At 36.7% G+C, this 24,787-nt stretch overlaps 1 protein-coding gene across 2 annotated transcripts in view; it reads left to right on the top strand.

The window, feature by feature from the left end:
- Positions 1 to 24,787, top strand: part of RBM41 (RNA binding motif protein 41) — a 69,417-nt gene that overhangs the window by 41,173 nt on the left and 3,457 nt on the right. For both annotated transcript variants that reach the window (XM_032619986.1, XM_032619985.1), the window contains 2 exons: positions 916 to 1,319; positions 22,575 to 22,722. In XM_032619986.1, the coding sequence (XP_032475877.1) occupies positions 916 to 1,319; positions 22,575 to 22,722 (552 nt within the window). The remainder of the gene's footprint in view (positions 1 to 915; positions 1,320 to 22,574; positions 22,723 to 24,787) is intronic.

Below are 24,787 nucleotides of genomic sequence, written 5' to 3'. Positions count from 1 at the left end.
AAACATTATGTGCCTTATGACATGATGTAATAGGAAATACACATCTATATAATATATGGAGGATTCTTGCCTAAAAATATTGAACCCAAATCTAAATCAGCACTATCCAATGCACCTTTCTACAATGATGTAAATGGTCTTTATTCTGCCCAGTATGGTATCCACTAGCCACATGTGCTTGTTGAGCATTTGATATTCCTAATTTAACAGAGGAACTGACATTTTAAAAATTAATTTAAATAGACTCGTGGCTAGTGGCCACATTGAAAGCATAGCTCTAGTTTTAACTGCCAGTTTGTAAGAAATAGAGGGGATTGAGGAACAAGTTAAATAATATGAGGAGCAGCCAGTCAAATTCATTTGTTCTGTGAACAAATGATGTGGTTTCTCTAATAAATCAATGGGATGGGGGAAGAAACAGGTTGGAGGGGTGGGAAAGAAGGGGCACTGTTTGTTTGTTTTTTTAATGAGGCTTAAAAGATATAACAGCCAATGGCTGGTTTAGATCCTAAACCAAGTGTAAAAAGATATCTTTGAGAAAATCAGGGCCATTTGAATATGAACTCAGTAGTAGATAATGCTAAGGAGTTAGTATTAATTTTGTGAAGTGTGATAATGCCATACTAACATTTTTCAAATGTCTTTATCAGTTAGATGCATGTACTTGCATGACCCTGAGAGTGAGCACCTCAAATTTTGTACCCCAGGTGCCTCACTTGCCTTACCATAAGCCCGGCCTTGCCCAAGATGCACTGTAATAACATAGCTATATATTATTGTCATTTTTCACAGGTTGTAAACACCTGCCCCAGTAGAGTTTCATTATCTGAGATTCAAATTTTAATTTTTATTAATTTGTCAAAGGTTGTATTGGTAGGCTTTGTAGAACTTCCCTATCTCTTTGTCTTGATCCAGATGAATCCCAAAAGAAGAACAAAGGTGATCCCATGAACAACCTGGAAAATTTTTACCAAGAGATGATAATGAAAAAACGTCTTGAAGAGTTCCAACTAATGAGAGGTGAACCCTTTGCTTCCCACTCACTGGTCTCAGCTACATCAGTGGGAGATAGTGGCACAGCTGAGAACCCGTCATTACTCCAGGACAAGGGAAAACAGGCAGCACAGGGTAAAGGTCCCAGTCTCCATGTGGCAAAAGTTATTGATAATTCACCTGAGCAGTGTTGGACGGGGCCTAAGAAGCTGACGCAGCCAATAGAATTTGTCCCAGAAGATGAGATCCAGAGAAATCGTTTGTCAGAGGAAGAGATCCGAAAAATTCCTATGTTTTCTTCATATAATCCAGGGGAGCCAAACAAGGTATAGGCCAAACCAAGAAAAAAAAATGGGTTTTTTTTATTTACTTCTACCTAAAGTAATACTTTTATATTAGCTTTGATTATACCAAAGAATCATGACATAGGCACAGTGATTGTGTTTTTCCTTGACCTTGACTATTCATTCTCTGCTATATAAGTAGCTCTGACTATATAAGTAACATATTTCCTTATGATGTTCTTTGTGGTTTTCTAAGGTCTTAAGCTACTCTTAGAATTTTAAAGAAATCTTGATCAGACTCTAGTCCATACCCACTAGAAACCCTCAACTGAAAAAAAGTGACCTCTAATTTCCTAGGCTACTAATAAATCAAGTAGTATTCATAGTACCACCATATCTGGTAGCCATGGTGCCTGGTTGTGAGTAGGGTTTACTATTACCGCATGAGTTTTTTCTTCAGAATGCTCCACCTGGCTTTTATATGACATATGACTTAAGTTGCTGATAGCTAAGCAGCAAAGTGAAAGCACAGGGCCTCTAAGCCTTGAGGAATTGGCAAATATCTAAGAAAAGTTGTAAATAATCCTCGTTTTGTTGATCATATCATTATTTCACATTCATGGTATGTGTTACATACAGAATTGAAAATTTCATTATCATGTCACTCAAAGAAGCAACACAAGCCCCTGGAGTATATACTTGATTGTGTCTAATTTAAAAAACAAAACTAAAAAAATAATGTTAGCTTCTGGCTGTTCCTGAATTTTTACAAAGGCATCGTAGGTAAGGAATATTAAAGCAGTTTCCTTTGAATGATTGCATTTCTAATATATTCTTGATGTTCAAGGGTAGCTTGATTTTTATTGATTTTTTATTATGAAATATTACTCATTATAAAAAGTTACAGAGAATAATATAGCAAAAACCTTTGTACCAAGCCAGCCATCTTTATCAATTCTTGCCTTTTTTTTTCTTGGCCATGCCATGCAGCTTGTGGGATTTTAGTTCCCTGACCAGGGCTTGAACCCAGGCCCTTGGCAGTGAGAGCGCAGAGTCCTAACCACTGGATCGCCAGGGAATTCTCTATCAATTCTTAACAGTTTCCATATATGCCTAATTAAAAAAAAATAAGGCCTTATGGAGACGCCTGAAGACTTTCATGTATCCCTCCCCAATCCCATTCCTCTTTCTCCTTTCCAGTGGTAACCACGATCCTGTATTTGCTATTTATTGTTCCCATCCGTGTTTTTATATTTTTACTATATATCTATATATTCATAAACAACATATAGTTTTACATATTTTTTAAAAATATAGGTGATATCATACTCTACATACCCTTCTACAACTTGCTTTTTTGACTCAATATACATGTTTTTGAAATTTATTTCTAAAGGTATAAGGAACTATGTAGTGTTCCGTTGTAGAAAGATACTATAATTCATTTATCCATTCTCCTGAAGATTTTTTCTTTTCATTTTTTTCTGTTATAGACAGTTCTGCAGCAAACATTATTGTACATATCTCCTGTTGCATATGTACAGGAGTTTCTCTAGGACAGGTTTTCAAATTTTAATTTACTATTAGTGGGTCACAACCAGCAATTTTTTTAAAGAAATGAAATAGAATAGAAAATATCAAAGTGCATTCCATAGAGTAGTAAGGATGATTATTGTTTCTTGAAGCTTTTGTTTAATATGTGTGTGTGTGATATGTATGTGGGCCAGAATATAAAATGCATTTCTTCCTATAGATCTCAGTCAAAAAGGCCAGAAAAATATTGCTCTATTGCAGTGATTCTCAAATGTTAGTGTGCAGCGGAATCACCTGGAAGACTTGTTAAAACACAGATTGCTGGGTTCCGCCCTCAGAATTTTTTGTTCTATACATCTGGAGTAGGGCCTGAGAATTTGCATTTCCAGTTTCCCAGGAGATACTGATGATGTTGCTGGTCTGAGAGTGACATTTTAAGAATCACTGTTCTATATTACATATCTAGGAGTGGAATTCCTGTGATATAGGGTATGTGTATCTTCACCTCCATGAGCAGGGTTTAAGAAATCTCTTTTACGTCTTTGCTAAGACTTTAAAGTTTTTGACTTTTTATTTTTGCCAGTCTAATGTGTTTGAAAGGTATCTCATGGTTTTAATTTGCATGTTCCTGATTTCCAATGAAGTTATGCATGTATTTATACATTCATTAGTCTTTCAGGAACCTTCTATGAATTGCCTGTTCTGTTTCTTTGCCCATTATTTGATTATTTAGTTTTTAATGTTATTTATAGACTTTGATTATTTAGTTTTCGATATTATTTATAGATTTTATTTTAAAATTCTGGATACAAACCCTTGCTGCACCTGGTGAGTAGCTTATATTTTTAACATTGTTTCTGATTTCTTTTGTTAAGCAGAAGTCTTTCATTGTAACGTAATTAAATCATCAGTATTTTATTTGATGGTTTGTGCTTTTTGAGACATTTTAAGGAAATCTTTCCCTACAAATCAATAAGAAAAAGAGAAACAACCCAATAAAAATGGCCAGAAGATATGAACAGGCAATTCACAGGGGAGAAAACATGAATGGACAATTAACTTATAAAGTCTCATTAGTAATCAAAGAAATGCAAAATAAACTACAATGAGATACCATTTAACACCCAGGATGTTGGCATACATTTAAAGGCCTGACTGTGCCAAGTATTGGTGAATGTATGGAACAGTAAGAACTCTTAATATACCGCTGGGTGAATATAAATGAGTACAGCCACTTTCAAGAACATTGTGGCAATATCTAGTAAAATGAAAGATGCTCATACACTGTAAGTCAGTAATCCCACTTCTTGGTATCTATCCTAGGGGAACTCTTACACACGCACATTAGATGTTATGAGGATGCTCATAGTAGCATTGTTTATGAACAACATACATGTTCATAAGCAGGAGAATAGATAAAGCATGGTATATTCATAAAATAGAATACTATACAGAAGAAAAAATGAATGAAATAGAACTACAGGTATCAACATGGACAAAACTCAAACAATATTGAATGAAAAAAGTTTGTTGCAGACTTTGGGTTTCAGTGCCAACATGTAAAGTGCTTAGAAGTCATCACTGCTCTCGTAGAACAGGAAGAACAGCTGAACAAACTAAAAATCAATGACTTTTCTTGGACCCATCGGGGATTTGACATCAGAGAGCAAACTGCAACCCTGAAATCTGGAGAGACAGGCAATTACAAAGAGTGACAGCCCAGATCTGCTTATCAGGAGCAGAAAGCACTAGAGCCATAAACTGGTAGGAACACTTAAGTGGTAACTTTGACAAATTGCAGGAAGCAGAGTGTAGATTAGTGTTTGAGTAACAAACACCTGGGGGCCACAGTCTATGGGGTTCCCCACATTTTCATGACTTTTACCTTCAGGAACTCCACTGGGTTCTCAGTGTGAAGAGCCAAGAAAAATCTCCTGCTCCTGGCATGGTGACAGGAAAAGTAATCAACTTGAAATACATCCAGATCTTCTATTTAACAAAGAGCTATCCAGCAAGTAAAACAACTTTACCAAAGCCTTCTCTAGTGTGGGAGAAGGGAAATTATCCAACTCCAGGCTCCTCTAGCCTTACTGTCTCATCTACGAGAAAGAGAATAAAAGCTGTGAAATACTTGTGAAGGTTACAGGCTGGGTACGTGGGCACAATAAAAGACTGAAACTTAATTATAGGATTGCAGAATGTTTTCCCATACCCCACACCTTACTACCACATCAGCAGGGCTTCAGTACGTTGACTGTGGATTACAGTCGAAAGACCCAGACTCTTAAGACGTTTTTAGGGAAACCCAAAGAAAACAAGGGAGACAAAAACAAGGACGTTAGAGGAAATTGAAAAACCTGACACCTACAGCTAGAGTAAACATTAAACACAGCCCAGCTTCTAGCCAGATTAACATAAAACTTCACATTAATGACTTGTTTATCTCAGTTTCTATTATGTTATGCATTGTGTCTGGTTTTCAGCAAAAAAGAAATGATAAGGCATGCTAAAAGAAAAACCACAGTCTCAAGAGACAAAACAAGCATCAGAACCAAACTGAGATACAACATAGGTTTTTGAATGATCATATATATGGAATTTAAAATAACTATAATTAATATGATAAAGAGTCTGTTAGAAATAGTATACAACATGTAAGAACAAATGGATAATGTAAGCAGAGAGATAGAAACTCTAGAAAGATGCAAGAAATCAAAAACACTATAACAGAAATGATGCCTTTGGGAGTTCCCTGGTGGCCTAGTGGTTGGGATTCTGGGCTTTCATTGCCATGGCCCAGGTTCAATCCCTGGTCAGTGAACTGAGATTCCTGCAAGCCATGCGGCATGGCCAAAAAAAAAGAAAAAGAAATAATGCCTTTGATAGGCTCATGAGCAGACTGCATACAGCCAAGGAAAGAATTAGTAAGCTTCAAGTTACGTCAATAGAATCCTCCCAAACTGAAATGAAGAGATTAAAAAAAGACTTTAAAAATGTAACAGGGGCTACCCTGCTGGCACAGTGGTTGAGAGTCCGCCTGCCAATGCAGGGGACACGGGTTCGTGCCCCGGTCTGGGAAGATCCCACATGCCGTGGAGCGGCTGGGCCCGTGAGCCATGGCCACTGAGCCTGCGCGTCCGGAGCCTGTGCTCTGCAATGGGAGAGGCCACAACAGTGAGAGGCCCGCGTACCACACACACACAAAAAAAGTAACAGAATATCCAAGGACAATTTCAAAAGGTGTAACATACACATTATTGGAATAGCAGAAGAAGAAAGGAGCAGAAGAAAAAGAAAAAAAGAAAGGAGCAGAAGAAATATTTGAAGTAAGAATGGCTGAGAATTTCCCAAAATTAATGACAGACACCAGACCACAGATTCAGAATCCAAGCAAAGAACACAAAGTAGGATAAATACCAAACAAACACACCTAAGCATATCATGTTCAAACACAGAAAACTCTGAAGACCAAGAAAAAACCTTGAAAATGACCAGAGAAAAACTCTCTACCTATAGAAGAACAAAGATAATAATTATACTGGATTTCTCATCAGAAACTATGCAAGCAAGAAGAGAGTAGAGTAAAATATTTAAAGTGATGAAAGAAACACCCACCTAGAATTCTGTATCCAGGAAGAACAATTATTTAAAATTGGAAGAAAAATAGTTTATCAAACAAACAAAAACAGGGAATGTACAACACACTAAATTAGTATTGGATTATAACCCAAAGTATAGAATATCTATGAGTCAATACTAATAATAAAGTGACTGAATGAATCAATAAATGGGGGAGAGGAGACAATTATCCCATGAAGAAGAATTCTAAATAGTTTATGTAGATGCTCCACCTCAAGGAAGGGAAGCATAACTCCTGACTTCTTAGTTTTGAGCTACTCTTAGTGACTTCTTTCCAAAGAGTACAGTATGGAAATACAGAAAAAAAAAAAAAGTAATGTTGCAGTGTAGAAACCCAGCAAACACTGCCTCAGGTGATTGAAGCGAAGATCAATCATAAATCATGTTGATAGTATGTGTGTTTGATATGATGTGATCAAAATTGTACTTTTTCTCTGTAGTCTTCCTCCTAGTAATCCATAACCACAATATAACCATAGGAAAACATCAGAAAAATTCTAGTAGTGGGGACTTCCCTGGTGGTCCAGCAGTTAAGAATCCACCTGCCAATACAGGGAACACTGGTTTGATCCCTGGTCCAGGAAGATCCCACGTACCACGGAGCAACTAAGCCCGTGCGCCACAACTACTGAGCCCGCGCTCTAGAGCCCACAAGCTGCAATCACTGAGCCCACATGCCACAACTACTGAAGCCCACGCTCTGTAGAGCTCATGCGCCACAACTACTGAGCCCATGTGCTGCAACTACTGAAGCCTGCATGCTCTAGGGCCTGCGTGCCACAACTACTGAGCCCAAGTGCTGCAACTACTGAAGCCCGCATGCCTAGAGCCTCTGCTTTGCAATGAGAGAAGCTGCCACAATGAGAAGCCCATGCACCACAACGAAGAATAGCCTCCCCCTCACCACAACTAGAGAAAGCCCACGTGCAGCAATGAAGACACAGCACAGCCAAAAAATAAATTAAAAAAAAATTCTAGTAGTGGAGCATCCTACAAAATACCCAACCAGTACTCCTCAAAAATGTCAAGATCTTTAAAAACAAGAAAAGCCTGAGAAACTGCCACAGCCAAGAGGAGACTAAAGACATATGAAAACTAAATGTACTATGATATCCTGGATGGGATCCTGGAACAGAAAAAGGATATTAGGGAAAAACTAAGGAAATCTAAATAAACTATGGACTTTAGTTAATAATAATGTATCAATATTAATTAATTTATTTAAAGAAACGTACCATAGTAATGTAAGATGTTAATTATAGGAGATATTGGGTGTGGGGTGTATGGGAACTCTTTGTACTACTCAGTTTTTCTATAATTCTAAAACTGTTCTAAAAAATGAAGTATTTTTTAAAAATTTAAACAGGTAGCTGCAGAAAATGCATACAGTATAATACCATATATATAAAGTTCAAAAAATACAAGACAACACTGTTTGTTGCAGAGGGATACCAGGAAGAGCTTCATCCTCTGTTATCACTTGGAGTTTCTGTTTTTCTCTTTCACAGAAATATTTATCTTGTTTTTGGGCCTAGCTGTATCTTTGTGTGTATCTTTGTATATATGAATATATATATATATATATATATGTTGTGGACATATACATACATACATACCCATGTGTATGTATGTATGTATGCATGTATGTGTGTATATTTTTGGAACAGAGAAGATGCATCCAAGCAAGAAGAGACCGAGCCACCTTGACCAGAAGTCCTCTTGATTTTTTAAAAAATGTTCATATCAAAGGGAATAATCTTAGTATGGATCTTTCCTACTTGGTGAGAAACTTGCAGTATGTTTCACATACCTCTCCCTTTCTCTGGTTATTTAATTTGGTGATGCTTTCATAATGAGTATTTCAGAGCCAAAACTCTGCATCACCTGAAATTACTTAAGTGAATCACAAGTCAGTTATTCTATGCCCTTGCCTTTAAGATATGAGTGTGGTTAAATGCTAAATATGTGAACATCCAGCTTCAAAGGCTTTGAGACATAAAGAGTCTACTGCTTATTGCAATGTCTAATATATTTACTCATGTTTCAATGGTAAGTCATTTAAGCAGGCTCTGTTTTCTAGCTCTTTGCTTTTGCTGCTCCTGTCCGAATTTTTCTCAAGGTTTTTTTAAGCTATAAAGCATATAACTTATGCTAGCCAATGTGTCTCTTTTTTCCTCCTCCAGTGCAATAAAATGCACATAACCTGAGATCTACCTTTAACAAAATTTCAAGTGTACATTACAGTATTGTAAACTGTAGGCATAGTGTTGTACAGCAGATCTCTAGAACTTTTCATCTTGCATGACTGAAATTTATACCCACTGAACAGCAACTCCCTATTTCCTCATCCTCCCAGGCCCTGGAAACTACCATTCTACTTTCTGCTTCAATGACTTTGACTACTGTAGATACCATATATAAGTGAAATTTTGTAGTATTTGTTCTTCTGTGACTGGCTTATTTCACTTAGCATAGTGCCCTCAAAGTTCATCCATGTTGTAGCATATGACAAGATTTCCTTCCTTTTTTCTAGCTAAATCATATTCCACTGTATGTATATACCACACTTTTTTATTCATTCATCTGTGGTGGACATTTAGGTTGCTTCCACCTCTTGGCTGTTGTGAATAGTGCTACAGTAAACATGTGAGTTCTGATATCTCTTCAAGATTCTGATTTTAATTATTTGAATAAGTAACCAGAACTGGGATTCTTGGATCATATGGTAGTTCTATTTTTAATTTTTTGAGGAACCTCCATACTGTTCTCTGTAGGAACTGCACCATTTTCCATTCGTACCAAAAGTGCACAAGGGTTCCAATTTATCCACATTCTCATCAACATTTATTTTCTGTATGTGTTCTTTGAAGAAATGCCTGTTTAGGTCTTTTGCCCATTTTTTTCAAGTTGTCTTCTGCTGTGAGTTGTGGTAATTCCTTATATATTTTAGATATTAACCTCTAATCAGATATATGGTTTCCAAATATTTCTCCCATTCCGTAGGTTGCCTTTTCACTTTACTGACTGTTTCCGTTGCTGTGCAGAAGTGTTTTAGTGATGTAGTCCCACTTTATTTTTGCTTTTGTTGCCTGTGTTTCTGCTGTAATACCTAAGAAATCATTGCCAAGGCCAGTGTCATGAGGATTTTCCCCTATATTGTCTTCTGGAATTTTAGAGTTTCAGGTCTTATGTTTAAATCTTTAATCCACTTTGAGTTGATTTTCGTGTATGATATAAATAAGAGGCCAATTTTATACTTTTGCATGTGGATATCAACTTTTCCCAACACCATTGGTTGAAGGGACTATCCTTTCCCCATTGTGTATTCTTGCCCCCCTTATTAATCAGTTGACTGTATATGTGTGGGTTTATTTCTGGGCTCTCTATTCTGTTCCATTAGTCTACATGTCTGTCTTTATGCCAGTATCATACTGTTTTGATTATTGTAGATTTGTAATATATTTTGAAATTGAGAAGTGTGAGGCCTCCCCAGTTTTGTTCTTACTTCTCAAGATTGCTCTGGCTATTTGGGGGTCTCTTCTGGTTCCTTATGAATTTTAGGATTGTTTTTCTATTTCTACAAAAAATAACATTGGGGTTTTGATACGAATTGCATTAAATCTGTAGACCACTTTGGATAGTGTGAACATTTTAATAATATTGTCTTCTAGTGCATGAACATGGGACATCTTTGAGTTTATTTGTGTTGTCTTTAATTTCTTTGAGCAGTGTTTTGTGATTTTCAATGTACAAGTCCTTCACTTCCTTGGTTAAGTTTTTCTTCAATTGAAGTATGTTTGACATACAAAAAAAGCTGTACATATTTAATGTATGCATCTTGGTGGGTTTGAAGATAAATATACAACATGAAACCATCACCAGTACAATGCCCTAAACTTAACCATCACCTCCAGGAATTTCCTCCCTCCATTTTTTTCTTTTGATAAGAATATTTAACATAAGATCTATCCTTTTAACAAATTTTTAAGTATCCAATACAGTATTGTTAACTATATATACTCTGCTGTACAGTAGATCTGTAGGACTTACTCATCTTGTATAAGTGAAACTATATACCCTTTGATGAACACCTCCTCAATTACCCTTCCTCCTAGCCCCTGGTAAACACGATTCTATTCTCTGCTTCTATGAGTTTGACTATTTTAGATTCATGATATATGTGGGTCATGTAGTATTTGTTCTTCTATTTCTGGTTTATTTCATTTAGCATGTCTTCCAAGTTCACCTACGTTGTAGCAAATGACAAGATTTTATTCGTTTTTAAGGCTGGGTAATACCTTGTTGTATTTATACACCACATTTTCTTTTTATCCATTCATCTGTCAATAGACATTTAGGTTGTTTCCATGTCTTTGCTATTGTGAACAATGGTGCAGTGAACATGGGAATGCAGATACTTCTTCCAGATTCTGATTCCAGTTCTTTTAGATATATAGCCAGAATTGGGATTGCTGGATTATGTGGGTTCTATTTTTAATTTTTTAATGATCTTCCAACTGTTTTCCATTGTGGTTGTACAAATTTACATTTCCACCAACAGTGTACAAGGGTTAAAATTTTTCCACATCCTTACCAACACATCTTTTTTTTTTTTTTTTTTTTGCTTTTGAGTTTCAGGAATCCCTTATATATTTTAGATATTAACCCTTCATTAGATACATGATTTGAAAATACTTTCTCCCATTCTGTAGGTTGCTTTTTAACTTTGCTGATTGTTTCTTTTGCTGTGCATATTGGTTTGAATTGATGTAATGACACTTGTCTGTTTTTGCTTTTGTTGCTTGTGCTTTTCACAGCATATCTAAGAAATTATTGCCAAGGCCAGGGTCAAGATTTTTCTATGTTTTCTTCTAGGAGTTTTAGAGTTTCATGTCTTATTTTTAAGTCTTTACTTCCTTTTGAGTTGGGTTTTGTATAGGGTATAAGAGAAGCATCTAATTTCATTCTTTTGTACTGGATATCCAGTTTTCCAAACACCATTTATTAAAAAGACTATCTTTTCCCCATTGTGTATTCTTGCCCTCCTTGTCTAAGATCAGTTTATGATAAATGTGTGGTTTATTTCTAGGCCCTCTATTCTATTCCATTGGTCAATATGTCTGTTTATTTTTATGCTAGTACCTTACTGTTTTGATTACTGTGGTTTGAAATCAGGATATGTGACACATCCTACTTTGTTCTTCTTCCTCAAGATTGCTCTGTTGATTTGGGGTCTCTTGTGGTTCCATATGAATTTTAGGACTTCTTTTATTTCCATAAAATTTGTAATTGGTTTTTTTTTTTTTTTTGGGCTGTGTTGGGTCTTCTTTGCTGCGCACGGGCTTTCTCTAGTCGTGGCGAGCAGGGGCTACTCTTTGTTGCGGTGTGCAGGCTTCTCATTGTGGTGGCTTCTCTTGTTGCAGAGCGTGGGCTCTAGGTGCTCGGGCTTCAGTAGTTGTGATGCAAGGGCTCTAGAGTGCAGGCTCAGTAGTTGAGGCACACAGGCTTGTCGCTCCGCAACATGTGGGATCGTCCCAGACCAGTGATCGAACCCATGTCCCTTGCATTGGCGGGCGGATTCTTAGCCACTGCACCACCAGAGAAGTCCCTGTCACTGGGATTTTGATAACAATTGCATTGAATCTGTAGGTCACTATGAGTAGTATGTACATTTCAACAATATTAATATTTCTAATCCATGAATATGCAATGTCTTTCCATTTATTTGTGTCTTTCAATTTTTTTTAAATGTTTCTGTTTTTTTTTTTTTACTGAAGTATAATTTACAATGTTGTGTTAGTTTCTGGTGTACAGCAAAGTGATTCAGTTTTTTATACACACACACACACACACACACACACACACACACGTATACAGTTAGTCCCCTACATACAAACCTTCAAGTTGTGAACTTTCAGAGATGCGAACCTGTGTTCACATGTCCAGTCACGTAAGTTAGTTCACATGTCTGGCGTACATTGTCACATGCATGCATCCTCTACAAGTGATTGTGCTTTTGTGTACTTTACAGTAGTGTATAGAGTACAGTAGTACAGTATCTTTATTTTAAGCCCAGGATGTCTGGAAGCAAGCATAAAAGCAGTGGTGATGTAGCTGGTACTGCTAAGAAGTGCCAGGTGATAACAATGGAAACAAAAGTGAAAATAACTGAGAGAGTGGAGTGAGGCAAAACAGTGGTAGATGTCACTCGTTCTTATAACATGAATCTTTCAACCATCAGCATGATTTTGGAGAACAAGGACAAGATCATGTAACATGTGAAGTCTCCTGTGCCAATGATTTCAAAAATAGTATCAAAGAAGTGTGGAAAAGTGATGGAGGAGATGGAGAAACTTCTCAGTGTGTGGATGCAGGATCAGCATCTGTGTCGAGTCCCACTCAACTTAATGCTGATTTAAGAGAAAGCTAAAAGCCTTTATGAAGACTTGAAGAAGAAACACGGCGAAGAATCCAAGGGCGCATCTTTTAATGCCAGCCATGGCTGGTTTCATCAGTTCAAGGCTAGAGCCAACCTTCACAACATAAAAGTAAGTAGCGAGGCAATGAGTGCAGATAACAGTAGCTGCCTGGGAATCTCCTGAAATGTTTTGAGAAATTATCGATAAAGCTACGTATTTACCCGAGCAGGTTTTTAATGTGGGTGAGTCAGGACTGTACTGGAAGAGGAAGCCAGACCAAAGTTACATCAGTAAGGAAGAAAAGTTGATGCCAGGCTATAAAGCAGCAAAGGATAGGCTATCTCTGTTGTTTGGTGGCAGTGCTTCCAGCAATATGAAGCCGAAGCCTCGCTTAGTTTATCATTCAGAGAACCCAAGAGCCCTTAAAACATAGCCAAGGGCTCTCTTCCTATTGTGTGGAAGAGTAACCCCAAAGCCTGGGTTACACAGCCATTTTCCAGGACTGGTTTTTCCACCAATTTGTCCCGGAGGTAGAGAAATATTGCTTGGAGGAGGATGTTCCATTCAACATTCTTTTGCTGCTCAACAATGCTCCAAGCCAACCCCCATTCATGGACGACTTTCATCCCAACATCAAAGTACAGTAGTGCATATGCCACTGAATACTACATCGCTCATCGAACCTATGAACCAGGGAGTTATAGCAACCTACAAGAAATATTATTTACATCACACTTTTCATCAGGCAGTAAAGGTGAGTGACGAATCGGAACAACTTGGCGACAATTTTGGAAGGACTGTGACATCTACAAGGCCATAAAAAACATTAACTCTGCTTGGCGTGAGGTTATGGCCATCACCATGAATGGGGTTTGGAAGAACCTTGGCCCACAGTTTGTTCACGGTTTTCGTGGATTTGAGAAGGTGGATGAGGAGTCCAAAGAGGCCTTCAGCAATGCAGTGACCCTCAACGAGCAGCTGGAGCTAGATCTGCAAGAGGACGACTTCATTGAACTCCTTGCTGTGCAGCATGAGGAGCTTACTAATGAAGACCTGGTGGAATTGGAGGCCCAGAGAAAGGATGAAGAGAGACAAGAGGAAGAGGTAACTGAAGAACCGAAAAGATTCACGATGCAGGAAATGGTAAGGGGATTTTCTTTATTTAAGGAGGCACTGTTAGTTTTTGAGGCATAGGACCCAAACGTAGAAAGGTACACAAAGGTTGCAGCAGCCGTTCAGAATGCAATCCAGTGCTACCGTGTCATCTATGATGAGAAGAAAAGAGCTACTACCCAGACATCACTAGATCATTTTTTTTAAGAGGGTAGATAGAATTGAATCCAGCAAGGAACCAGAACCTTTGCCATCAACGTCAGGCGTGAGTGAAATTGCAGCTCGCCCTCCGTCTCCTGTTGCTGATGATCCTTCAGCTCTACCATCTCCCACCTCCCCTCCCTCCTCCAGTCAGTAACTCTTCTTGCCTGTTCACTCGATGCCAGCCTCTGTATACCAGCTGTTGTACTGTACTACTGTACTTTTCAAGGTACTGTACTGTAAGGTATACAATGTTTTCTTAATTTTTTGTGCTTGTTTTTTATGTATTATTTGTGTGAAAAGTATTATAAACCTATTACAGTACAGTACTAAATAGCCAATTGTGTTAGTTGGGTACCTAGGCTAACTTTGTTGGACTTATGAACAAATTGGACTTAGAACACACTCTTGAAATGGAACTCATTCATATGTAGGGGACTTACTGTATATAATTTTTCAGATTATTTTCATTATAGTTTATTACAAGTTATTGAATATAGTTCCCTGTGCTATACAGTAGGATCTTGTTGTTTATCTATTTTATATATAGTAGTTTCTATCTGCTAATCCCAAACTCCTAGTTTATCCCTCCTCCCTGCCTTTCCTCTTTGGTAACCATAAGTTTGTTTTCTATGTCTGTGAGTCTATTTCTGTTCTGTAAATAAGTTCATTTTTATCATATTTTAGATTCCACATATAAGTGATGTCATATGATATTTGTCTTTGACTTTCTTCACTTAGTATAACAATCTCTAGGTCCGTCCATGTTGCAGCAAATGTCATTATTTCATTCTGTTTTGTGGCTAGGTAGTATTCCATTGTATATATATACCACATCTTTTTCCATTAATCTGTTGATGTATATTTAGGTTGCTTCCATTTCTTGGCTATTGTAAATAGTGCTGTTATGAACACTGAGGTGCATATATCTTTTTAAATTAGAGTTTTCTCCAGATATATGCCCTGGAATGGGATTGCTGGATCATATGGCAACTCTGTTTTTAGTTTTTTAAGGAACCTCCATACTGTTCTCCATAGTGGTTACACCAACATACATTCCCACCAACAGAGTAAGAGGGTTTCCTTTTCTCCACACCCTCTGCAGCATTTATTATTTGTAGACTTTTTGATGATGGCCATCCCAACTGGTGTGAAGTGATACATCATTTTAGTTTTGATTTGCATTTCTCCAATAATTAGCGATGTTGAGCATCTTTTCATGTGCTTATTGGTCATCTGTATGTCTTCTTTGGTGAAATGTCTATTTAGGTCTTCTGCCTATTTTTGATTAGGTTGTTTGTTTCTTTGTTACTGAGTTTTATGAGCTGTGTGTATATTTTGAAAAGAAGCCCTTGTCAATTGCATCATTTGCAAATATTTTCTCCCAGTACATAGGTTGTCTTTTAGTTTTGTTCATGGTTTCCTTTGCTGTGTGAAAGCTGATAAGTTTGATTAGGTCCCATTTGTTTATTTTTGCTTTTATTGCTATTGCCTTGGGAGACTGACCTAAGAAAACATTGGTATGATTTATGTCAGAGAATGTTTTGCCTGTGTTCTCTTTTAGGTGTTTTATGGTATCCTGTCTTACATGTCTTTAAGCCATTTTGAGTTTATTTTTGTGTATGGCATGAGGCAGTTTTCTAACTTTATTGATTTACATGCAGTTGTCCAGCTTTCCCAACACCACTTGCTGAAGAGACTGTCTTTTCTCCATGGTATATTCTTGCCTCCTTTGTCAAAGATTAATTGATTGTAGATGTGTGTGTTTATTTCTGGGCTCTCTGTTCTGTTATATTAATCTATATGTCTGTTTTTGTGCCAGTACCACACAGGTTTTTTTTGTTTGTTTTTTTTTTTGCGGTATGCAGGCCTCTCACTGTTGTGGCCTCTCCCGTTGCGGAGCACAGGCTCCGGACGCGCAGGCTCAGCGGCCATGGCTCACGGGCCCAGCCGCTCCGCGGCATGTGGGATCTTCCCGGACCGGGGCACGAACCCGTGTCCCCTGCATCGGCAGGCGGACTCTCAACCACTGCGCCACCAGGGAAGCCCACCACGCAGTTTTGATTACTGTAGCTTTGTAATTGTCTGAAGTCCGGGAGGGTTATGCCTCCTGCTTTGTTCTTTTTCCTCAGGATTGCTTTGTCAATTCTGGGTCTTTTATAGTTTCTTATAAATTTTAGAATTATTTGTTCTAGTCTGTGGAAAATGGCATGGGTAATTTGATAGGGATCACATTAAATCTGTAGATTGCTTGAGGTAGTATGGCCATTTTAACAATATTAATTCTTCCAATCCAAGAGCGTGGTATATCTTTACATTTCTTGAAATCATCTTCTGTTTCCTTTATCAGTGTTTTATAGATCTCAGCATAGTTTGAAATATCTGAGGTCAGGTTTATTCCTAAGTATTTGATTTTTTTGATGCAATTTTTATTTATTTATTTATTTATTTATTATTGAAGTAAAGTTGAGTTACAATGTTGTGTTAAATACTGCTGTACAGCAAAGTGACATATATATATATATATATATATATATATATATATATATATATATACATACACACACACACACACACACACATCCTTTTTCATACTTTTTTCCATTATGGTTTATCACAGGATATCAAATACAGTGGGATAGGATATTTGCTATACAGTAGGACCTTGTTTATCTGTAGCTTTATCCTTTTTTTTTTTTTTTTAACAAAGGAACTGTTTATTAACTAACATGTAATTCTACTAACTTTCTATGTCTCATGGTCATAACCACTGTCAGGATGTTGTTAAGGCCACTGTGTCCCCTTTAATGAGATCCATAAGAAGAAACTGCTGGCTCGTCTTTTTTTTTTCTTTAAAACATCTTTATTGGAGTATAATTGCTTTACAATGTTGTGTTAGTTTCTGCTTTATAACAAAGTGAATCAGCTATGTGTATACATATATCCCCATATCCCCTCCCTCTTGCATCTCCCTCCCACCCTCCCTATCCCACCCCTCTGGTGGTCACAAAGCACTGAGCTGATCTCCCTGTGCTATGCAGCTGCTTCCCACTAGCTATCTGTTTTACATTTGGTAGTGTATATATGTCCATGCCACTGTTTCACTTCATCCCAGCTTACCCTTCCCCCTCCCTGTGTCCTCAAGTCCATTCTCTACATCTGTGTCTTTATTCCTGTCCTGCCCCTAGATTCATCAGAACCTTTTTTTTTTAGATTCCATATATATGTGTTAGCATACGGTATTTGTTTTTCTCTTTCTGACTTACTTCACTCTGTATGACAGACTCTAGGTCCATCCACCTCACTACAAATAGCTCAATTTAGTTTCTTTTTATGGCTAATATTCCATTGTGTATATGTGCCACATCTTCTTTATCCATTCATCTGTTGATGGACACTTAGGTTGCTTCCATGTCCTGGCTATTGTAAATAGTGCTGCAGTGAACATTGTAGTACATGACTCTTTTTGAATTATGGTTTTCTCAGGATATATGCTCAATAATGGGATTGCTGGGTCATACAGCAGTTCTGTTTTTAGTTTTTTAAGGAACCTCCATACTGTTCTCCCTAGTGGCTGTATCAGTTTACATTCCCACCAACAATGCAAGAGTGTTCCCTTTTCTCCACACCCTCTCCAGCATTTATTGTTTGTAGATTTTTTGATGATGGCCATTCTGACTGGTGTGAGTTGATACGTCATTGTAGTTTTGATTTGCATTTCTCTAATGATTAGTGATGTTGATGATGTAATTTTTAAAGGGTTTTTTTAAACTTTCCCTTTCTGATATTTCATTGTTAGTATAAAGAAATTCAACAGATTTCTATATGTTAATCTTGTATCCTGCTACCTTGCTGAATTTGCTTATCAGTTCTAGTAGTTTTTGTATGGAGTCTTTAGGGTTTTCTATATATAGTATAATGTCATCTGCATATAATGACAGTTTTACCTCTTCCCTTCCAATTTTGATACCTTTTATTTCTTTTTACTGTCTGATTTCTGTGGCTAGGACTTCCAGTCCTATGTTGAATAGAAGTGGTGAAAGTGGTCATCATTGTCTTGTTCCAGATTTTAGTAGGAAGGCTTTTCACTGTTAAGTATTATGTTGACTGTGGGTTTGTCATAAATAGCTTTTCTTATGTTGAGATATGTTCGCTCTGTACCCACTTTGATAAGAGTTTTTATCATGAATGGATGTTGAATTTTATCAAATGCTTTTTCTGCATCTGTTGAGATGATCGTGTGTTTTTTGTCTTTTCTTTTGTTGATGTGGTGTATCACATTGATTAATTTGCATATGTTGAACCATCCTTGTGACCCTGAGATGAATCCAACTTGATCATGGTGTATGATCCTTTTTATGTGTTGTTGGATTTGGTTTGCTAATATTTTGTTGAGAATTTTTTGCATCTATATTCATCAAAGATATTGGCCTGTAATTTTCTTTTATGGTAGTATCTTTGTCTGGATTTGGTATCAGGATGATGGTTTCTTCATAGAATGACTTTGGTAGTGTTCCCTACTCTTCAGTCTTTTGGAAGAGTTTGAGAAGGATTGATATAAGTTCTTCTTTGTGTGTTTGGTAGAATTCCCCAGTGAAGACAACCAGTCCTGGACTTCTTTTTGCAGGGAGTTCTTTTAAATTACAGATTCTATTTCACTTCTAGTGATTGGTCTGTTCAAACTATCTATTTATTTTTGATTCAGGTTTGGTGGACTGTATGTTTCTAGAAACTTGTCCGTTTCTTCTAGGTTGTCCAATCTGTTGGCATATAATTGTTTATAGTATTCTCTTATGGTTTTTTTGTATTTCTGCAGTATCAGTTGTGATTTCTCCTCATTTATTTGGGTTCTCTCTCTTTTCTCATTGAGCCTGACCAGAGGTTTGTCAGTTTTGTTTACATTTTCAAAAAAACAGCTCTTGGCTTATTGATTTTTTCTCTTGTTTTTTGATATCTATTTTATTTATTTCCTCTCTGATCTTTATTATTTCCTTCCTTCTGCTGACTTTAGGTTTTGTTTGTTCTTCTTTTTCTAATTCTTTTAGGTGGTAGGTTAGGTTGTTTATTTAAGATTTTTCTTGTTTTTGAGGAAGGGATTTATCACTACGAAGTTCCCTCTTTGGACTGCTTTTGCTGCATTCCATAGATTTTGTATGGTTGTGTTTTCATTGTCATTTGTCTCAAGGTATTTTTTAACTTCCTCTTCGATTTCATTGTTTTTGACCTATTGCTTTTTTAGTAGCATGTTTCATCTCCATGTAATCATTTTTTTTCTCGTTTCTCTTTCTGTGGTTGATTTCTAGTTTCATGCTGTTGTGGTCAGAAAAGATGCTTGAAATAATCCCTGGCCTCTTAAATTTGTTGAGGCTTGTTTTGTGTCCTAGTATGTGGTCTGTCCTAGAGAATGTTCCAGTGTGCACTTGAAAAGAATGTGTATTCTGGTTGTTGTTGTTGTTTTGTTTGATTTGGTGGTTTTTGTTTTTGTTTCTTTTGGATGCAATGTCCTGAAAATATCAATTAAGTCTGTTCTGTTGTGTCATTTTGTTGCCTTATTGATTTTCTGTCTGGAATATCTGTCCATTGATGTCCTTTGAGATGATTTGTGATTTTTATCCTTCATTCTGTTAATGTGTTGTATCTTATTGACTGATTTTCATATGTTGAACCATCCTTGCATCACAGGGATAAATCCCATTTGGTCATGATGTGTGATCCTTTAAATGTGCTTTTGAATTCAGTTTACTAGTTTTCTGTTAAGGATTTTTGCATCTGTATTCATCAGGGATATTGGCCTGTAGTTTTCTTTTCTTGTAATGTCTTTTTCTGCTTTTGGTCAGGGTAATGATAGCCTCATAAAATTAGTTTGGGAGTGTTTCCTCCTCTTCAGTTTTTTGAAAGTGTCTGAGGAGGATTGGTATTAATTCTTCTTTAAATGTTAGGTAGAATTCACCTGTGAAGCCATCTGGTCCTGAGCTTTTCTTTGTTGATTACTGAATCAATTTTATTACTAGTTATATATCTATTCAGATTTTCTATTTCTTCATGATTTTGTCTTGGTAGGTTTTATGTTTCTAGGAATTTATCCTTTTTTCTAGGTTATCCAATTTGTTGGCATATAATTATCAGAGTAGTCTCTCATAATTCTTTTTTATTTCTGTGGCATCCATTGTAATGACTCCTCTTTCACAGCTAATTTTATTTGAGTCTTCTTTTTTTTCTTAGCCCAACTAAAAGTAGTCAATTTTGTTGATCTTTTTAAAAAACAGCTCTTAGTTTGGTTGATTTTTTTCTATGATTTTTCTAATCTCTATTTCATTTATTTCTGTTCTAATCTTTATTATTTCCCTCTGATAACTTTGAGCTTAGTTTATTCTGTTTTTTCTGGTTCCTTGAAGTATAGAGTTAAGTTGTTTGAGAGCTTTCTCCTCTTTTAATTTAGGCACTTAATGCTATAACATTTCCTCTTAGCATTGATCTTGCTGCATCCAATAAATTTTGGTATATTATGGTTTCATATTCATTTGTCTCAAGGTATTTTCTAATTTCCCTTTTGATTTCTTCTTTGACCCATTAGTTGTTCTAGAGTATTTTTGTTTAGTTTCCACAAATTTGTGAATTTTCTAGTTTTTCTTCTGCTATTGAAAGTGAGGTATTGAAATCTCCTAGTAATATTGTGTTGCTTTCTGTTTCTTCCTTCAGTTTTCTCAATGTTTGCTTCATATTTTTAGGTGCTCTGATGTTGGATGTATATATATTTATAGTAGTTATATCTTCCTGGTGAAATTGACCTTTTTATCGTTATATAGTATCCTTTTTTGTTTCCTTTGAAAGTTTTTGACTTAAAGTCTATTTTATCTTATATAAGCATGGCCAACCCTGCTCTTTTTTGGTTACAACTTGCATGGAATTTATTTTTCTAGCCTTTCATTTTCAGCCTATGTATGGCCTTAAATCTAAAGTGAGTTTCTTGCAGACAGCACATAGTCAGATCTTGGTTTTTATTTGTTCAGCCACTCTATGTCTTTGATTAGGGAGTTTAATCCATTTATAGGCAAAGTAATTATTGATAGGGAGGACTTACTATTGCCATTTATTAGTTGTTTTCTGTATTGTAGCTCTTTTGTTGCTCTTTTTCTTTCTTGAGGTCCTCCTTTGTATTTCAGTGAATTTTTGGTAGTGAAGTGCTTTTTTCCTTTCTCATTTTCTTTTGTGTATCCTCTATAGGTATTTTCTTTATAATTACAATGGAACTTACCCAAAACATCTTATAACGATCTATTTTAAGCCGATAAGAACTAAGTTCAATCACACTTAAGAGCTCTTTTTGGTTTTCTTGAATATTTCTTTTTTTAATAGCATCCCATTCGTAATAGATGGAATATTTTCTCTTATTTCTCTGAGGGTATTAGTGATGGCTTTTTGAAGTGTTTTTTTTTTTTTGTCCTTGCATAGTTTCTGTTTTCTCCCATTTGCTTTCATTTCTTTGTTTGCTCTGTTCTCTTTCACATTAGAGGTTTTTCTCAGATGCCTGATAATCTGTGCTCATATTTATGAGTAGGGGCCAAAAACAGATTGGAAGCTCTGAGCAAATGAGTGATCCTTATTGACTTTGAGCTTCACTTAAAGTCATCTGGCTCATCCATTTCTTGAAGAAATTCCACATCCAAAATCAGCATTTTTAGATCTTTCTTCTTGGGGTAATCAGATTCTCCAGAGAAGACTTCAGAACTCTTGCATAGGAGGGTACCACCAGCATTGTGGGAGCCTAATGGGAGGAAGTGTTTGGGGTATCTTCATCATTCAGAATGCATTATTTCTCTTAATCTCCTAGTTTTTAGGAACAGTATTCTCATCCTCAACTGTATCTAGCTCTCCCTGTGTTCAGAGAATGAACCTCCAGTATTCACCAAGATTGGGAGTGGTCCTTACCCAGTAGCATATTATAGGGGAGGTGTTTAAAGATCTAACCTATTTTTAAAGAGTTTTCAACCTACCCACCTTATCTTAACCCCAGCTCTTTACATCCATTTCCAGAGACACCTGAATATATCAGTTCCTAAAATGTTTGAGGATTCTTAGGTATAGATTGGATTAGTTCCTGGCTTTCCCCACTGCTGGTTTAAGATTCAGCTTTCTTGAGTACACTCGTTCAGTTATTTTCCAGCTTCCAGAATATTGTTGCTATTGCCTCCTTTCCTTGTTCTTCCTTACCTTGTCAGTTTGTATTAAAAAAAAGTCTCTATAGTTTTTGGAGAGTTTTCTGGAGGGATTGAAATTAGATGCATGTGTTCAATCCACCATCTTTATCTGAAACTAACTAATTCCTACCACAATTAAATAGTTGCCTTACCTCCCTAATGTGTTATTTCTGGTGATCCTTGGTTTATATTAGGTGTTATACCTGAAGAACCTTAGCCCTCGGGTGACCGAAAGAGATCTTGTCTCATTATTCGCTCGGTTCCAGGAGAAGAAAGGACCTCCAATTCAATTCCGAATGATGACTGGACGAATGAGGGGGCAGGCTTTTATCACTTTTCCCAGTAAGTAGCTTCATCTGGATAATTGCTCAGTTGTAGCATAAGTTCATTAGTGACTACTTATCCCCTCTCTTGTTTAGATATAGCGCTTTGATATCTCTACAGCACATGAGAAGTATGTGCTTGGCCAAGCACATGGGAGGAAGGGAAGAGAACTAAGGAAAACATGTTTTTAATTTTTCTCTACTTTCCCTTCTGTGCTTCCTCTCCTCCTTTGACAGTGCACGACCACTTTACACCTTTGTCCTCACTTTTCCTCAGTTTTGGCACTTCCTACTCACGCCATCAAAATTTACTTTCCCTTTGCTGAAAATAGTATTTCTAGTCCAAGTTATAATTATGTTAATTATTAATATATTGGTATTCTGATCAGAACACTCGTACTTGCATTATGTCCTATTCCTTTAGGACTAAGAGACTGCAAGATATTATGCTATATTATGCTAATTCATTAGTAATTCATAATTAACTAGTAGGTGATATATTCTTTTAACTGTTGTTTGCATCTTAATACATGATTTCAGTATCCTAAGCCAAAGGGAGAAATAATACAGGCATATCTCAGAGATATTACAGATTCGGTTCCAGACCACTGCAATAAAGTGAATATCCCAGTGAAGCAAGTCACATGAATATTTTGGTTTCCTAGCACATGTAAAAGTTATGTTTGTACTATACTGTAGTCTATTAAGTGTGCAGTAGCATTTTATCTAAAAAAACAATGTACATACCTTAACTTAAAAATACTTTCTTGGTAAAAAATGCTAGCCATCATCTGACAGTGCAAGGTTGCTAGAAACCTTAAATTTGAGGGAAAAAACTGCAATATCTGCAAAGCATAATAAAGCAAAGTGCAGTTAAAAAGTTATACCTGTATAGGAATTTCAGTTCCTATGACAGACCAGACTTTCTTTTTTTGGTGGAGGCTGGGTAGGAGCTGTGTCTTTTTTTTTTTTTTTTTTTTTTCTTTTTTTTTTTAGCGGTATGCGGGCCTCTCACTGTTGGGGCCCCTCCTGTTGCGGAGCACAGGCTCCGGACGCGCAGGTTCAGTGGCCATGGCTCACGGGCCCAGCCGCTCCGCGGCATGTGGGATCTTCCCAGACCGGGGCACGAACCCGTGTCCCCTGCATCAGCAGGCGGACTCTCAACCACTGCGCCACCAGGGAAGCCCTGTGCCTTTTATTATCCCTAAAGTATCATCATTTATATACAGCCTAGTAATCTATTTAAAGGGAAGTGCTTTTACACATGAGCAGTGCCAAACTCCCCTGCATTCTTTTCATACAGCATTGTACCATCTTTCCTATCTCACTGAAGGTTTGTGGATCCTCAACGCTAGTGATTTTTAGTCTTTTCAAGTGTGAGAACCCTTTTTAAACTTATAAAATTACTTCATGCACCCCCACCTAATATGATCTATTAATTGAAAAGATATGTAATAAAAAGGCTTTATACACTAAGTACTTCTAAATAAATAGCCATTTTAGTAATTATACATGCATTTGAAAATTTGTAGTGCATACATATATGAGACATAAATTGGTTCAATCTAAAAACATTGCTTGTCCACTTACGATTTCACAGACTCTAGGCAGTAATTCCATTCCTTCCTAATTTCCCACATCCAGGCTGTGAGACCCATAAATCAAATCCTCCTGCTGTATGCTATATACTCTTACACCTCAAGCTTCCATATGCCTGCAAGCATTCTTAAACTTACTTATCCTAATGAGGGCTCCTACAACCACTCTCTGATCAAAAGGAAAAAGTAGCAAAATGTCCTCAATACCATGATAACTTCTTTTATTTGTCTTCCCCATTTTGAAAATGATTTCATTCTTACAGTACCTATAATCTGTTATCTAAGATAGAGGTTTGTGTATTATTAGTTATAGCTTAACCCTCTTTAACACACTGTCTGTATCCTTGTTTCTTTACCTATATCATTGAATTAGGAGAAGCTCTCAAACATCCATTTTAAGATTTTATTGTTGTTATTCTTAGCCATTAGTTTAATCTTGCTGAGTTATTACAAATTTGAGATTGTAGAAAACCCAATAAAATCAAA

Source organism: Phocoena sinus, chromosome X, assembly GCF_008692025.1.
Source record: "Phocoena sinus isolate mPhoSin1 chromosome X, mPhoSin1.pri, whole genome shotgun sequence".
Classification (NCBI taxonomy): domain Eukaryota; kingdom Metazoa; phylum Chordata; class Mammalia; order Artiodactyla; family Phocoenidae; genus Phocoena; species Phocoena sinus.
This window is presented reverse-complemented; position numbering and strand designations above follow the sequence as displayed.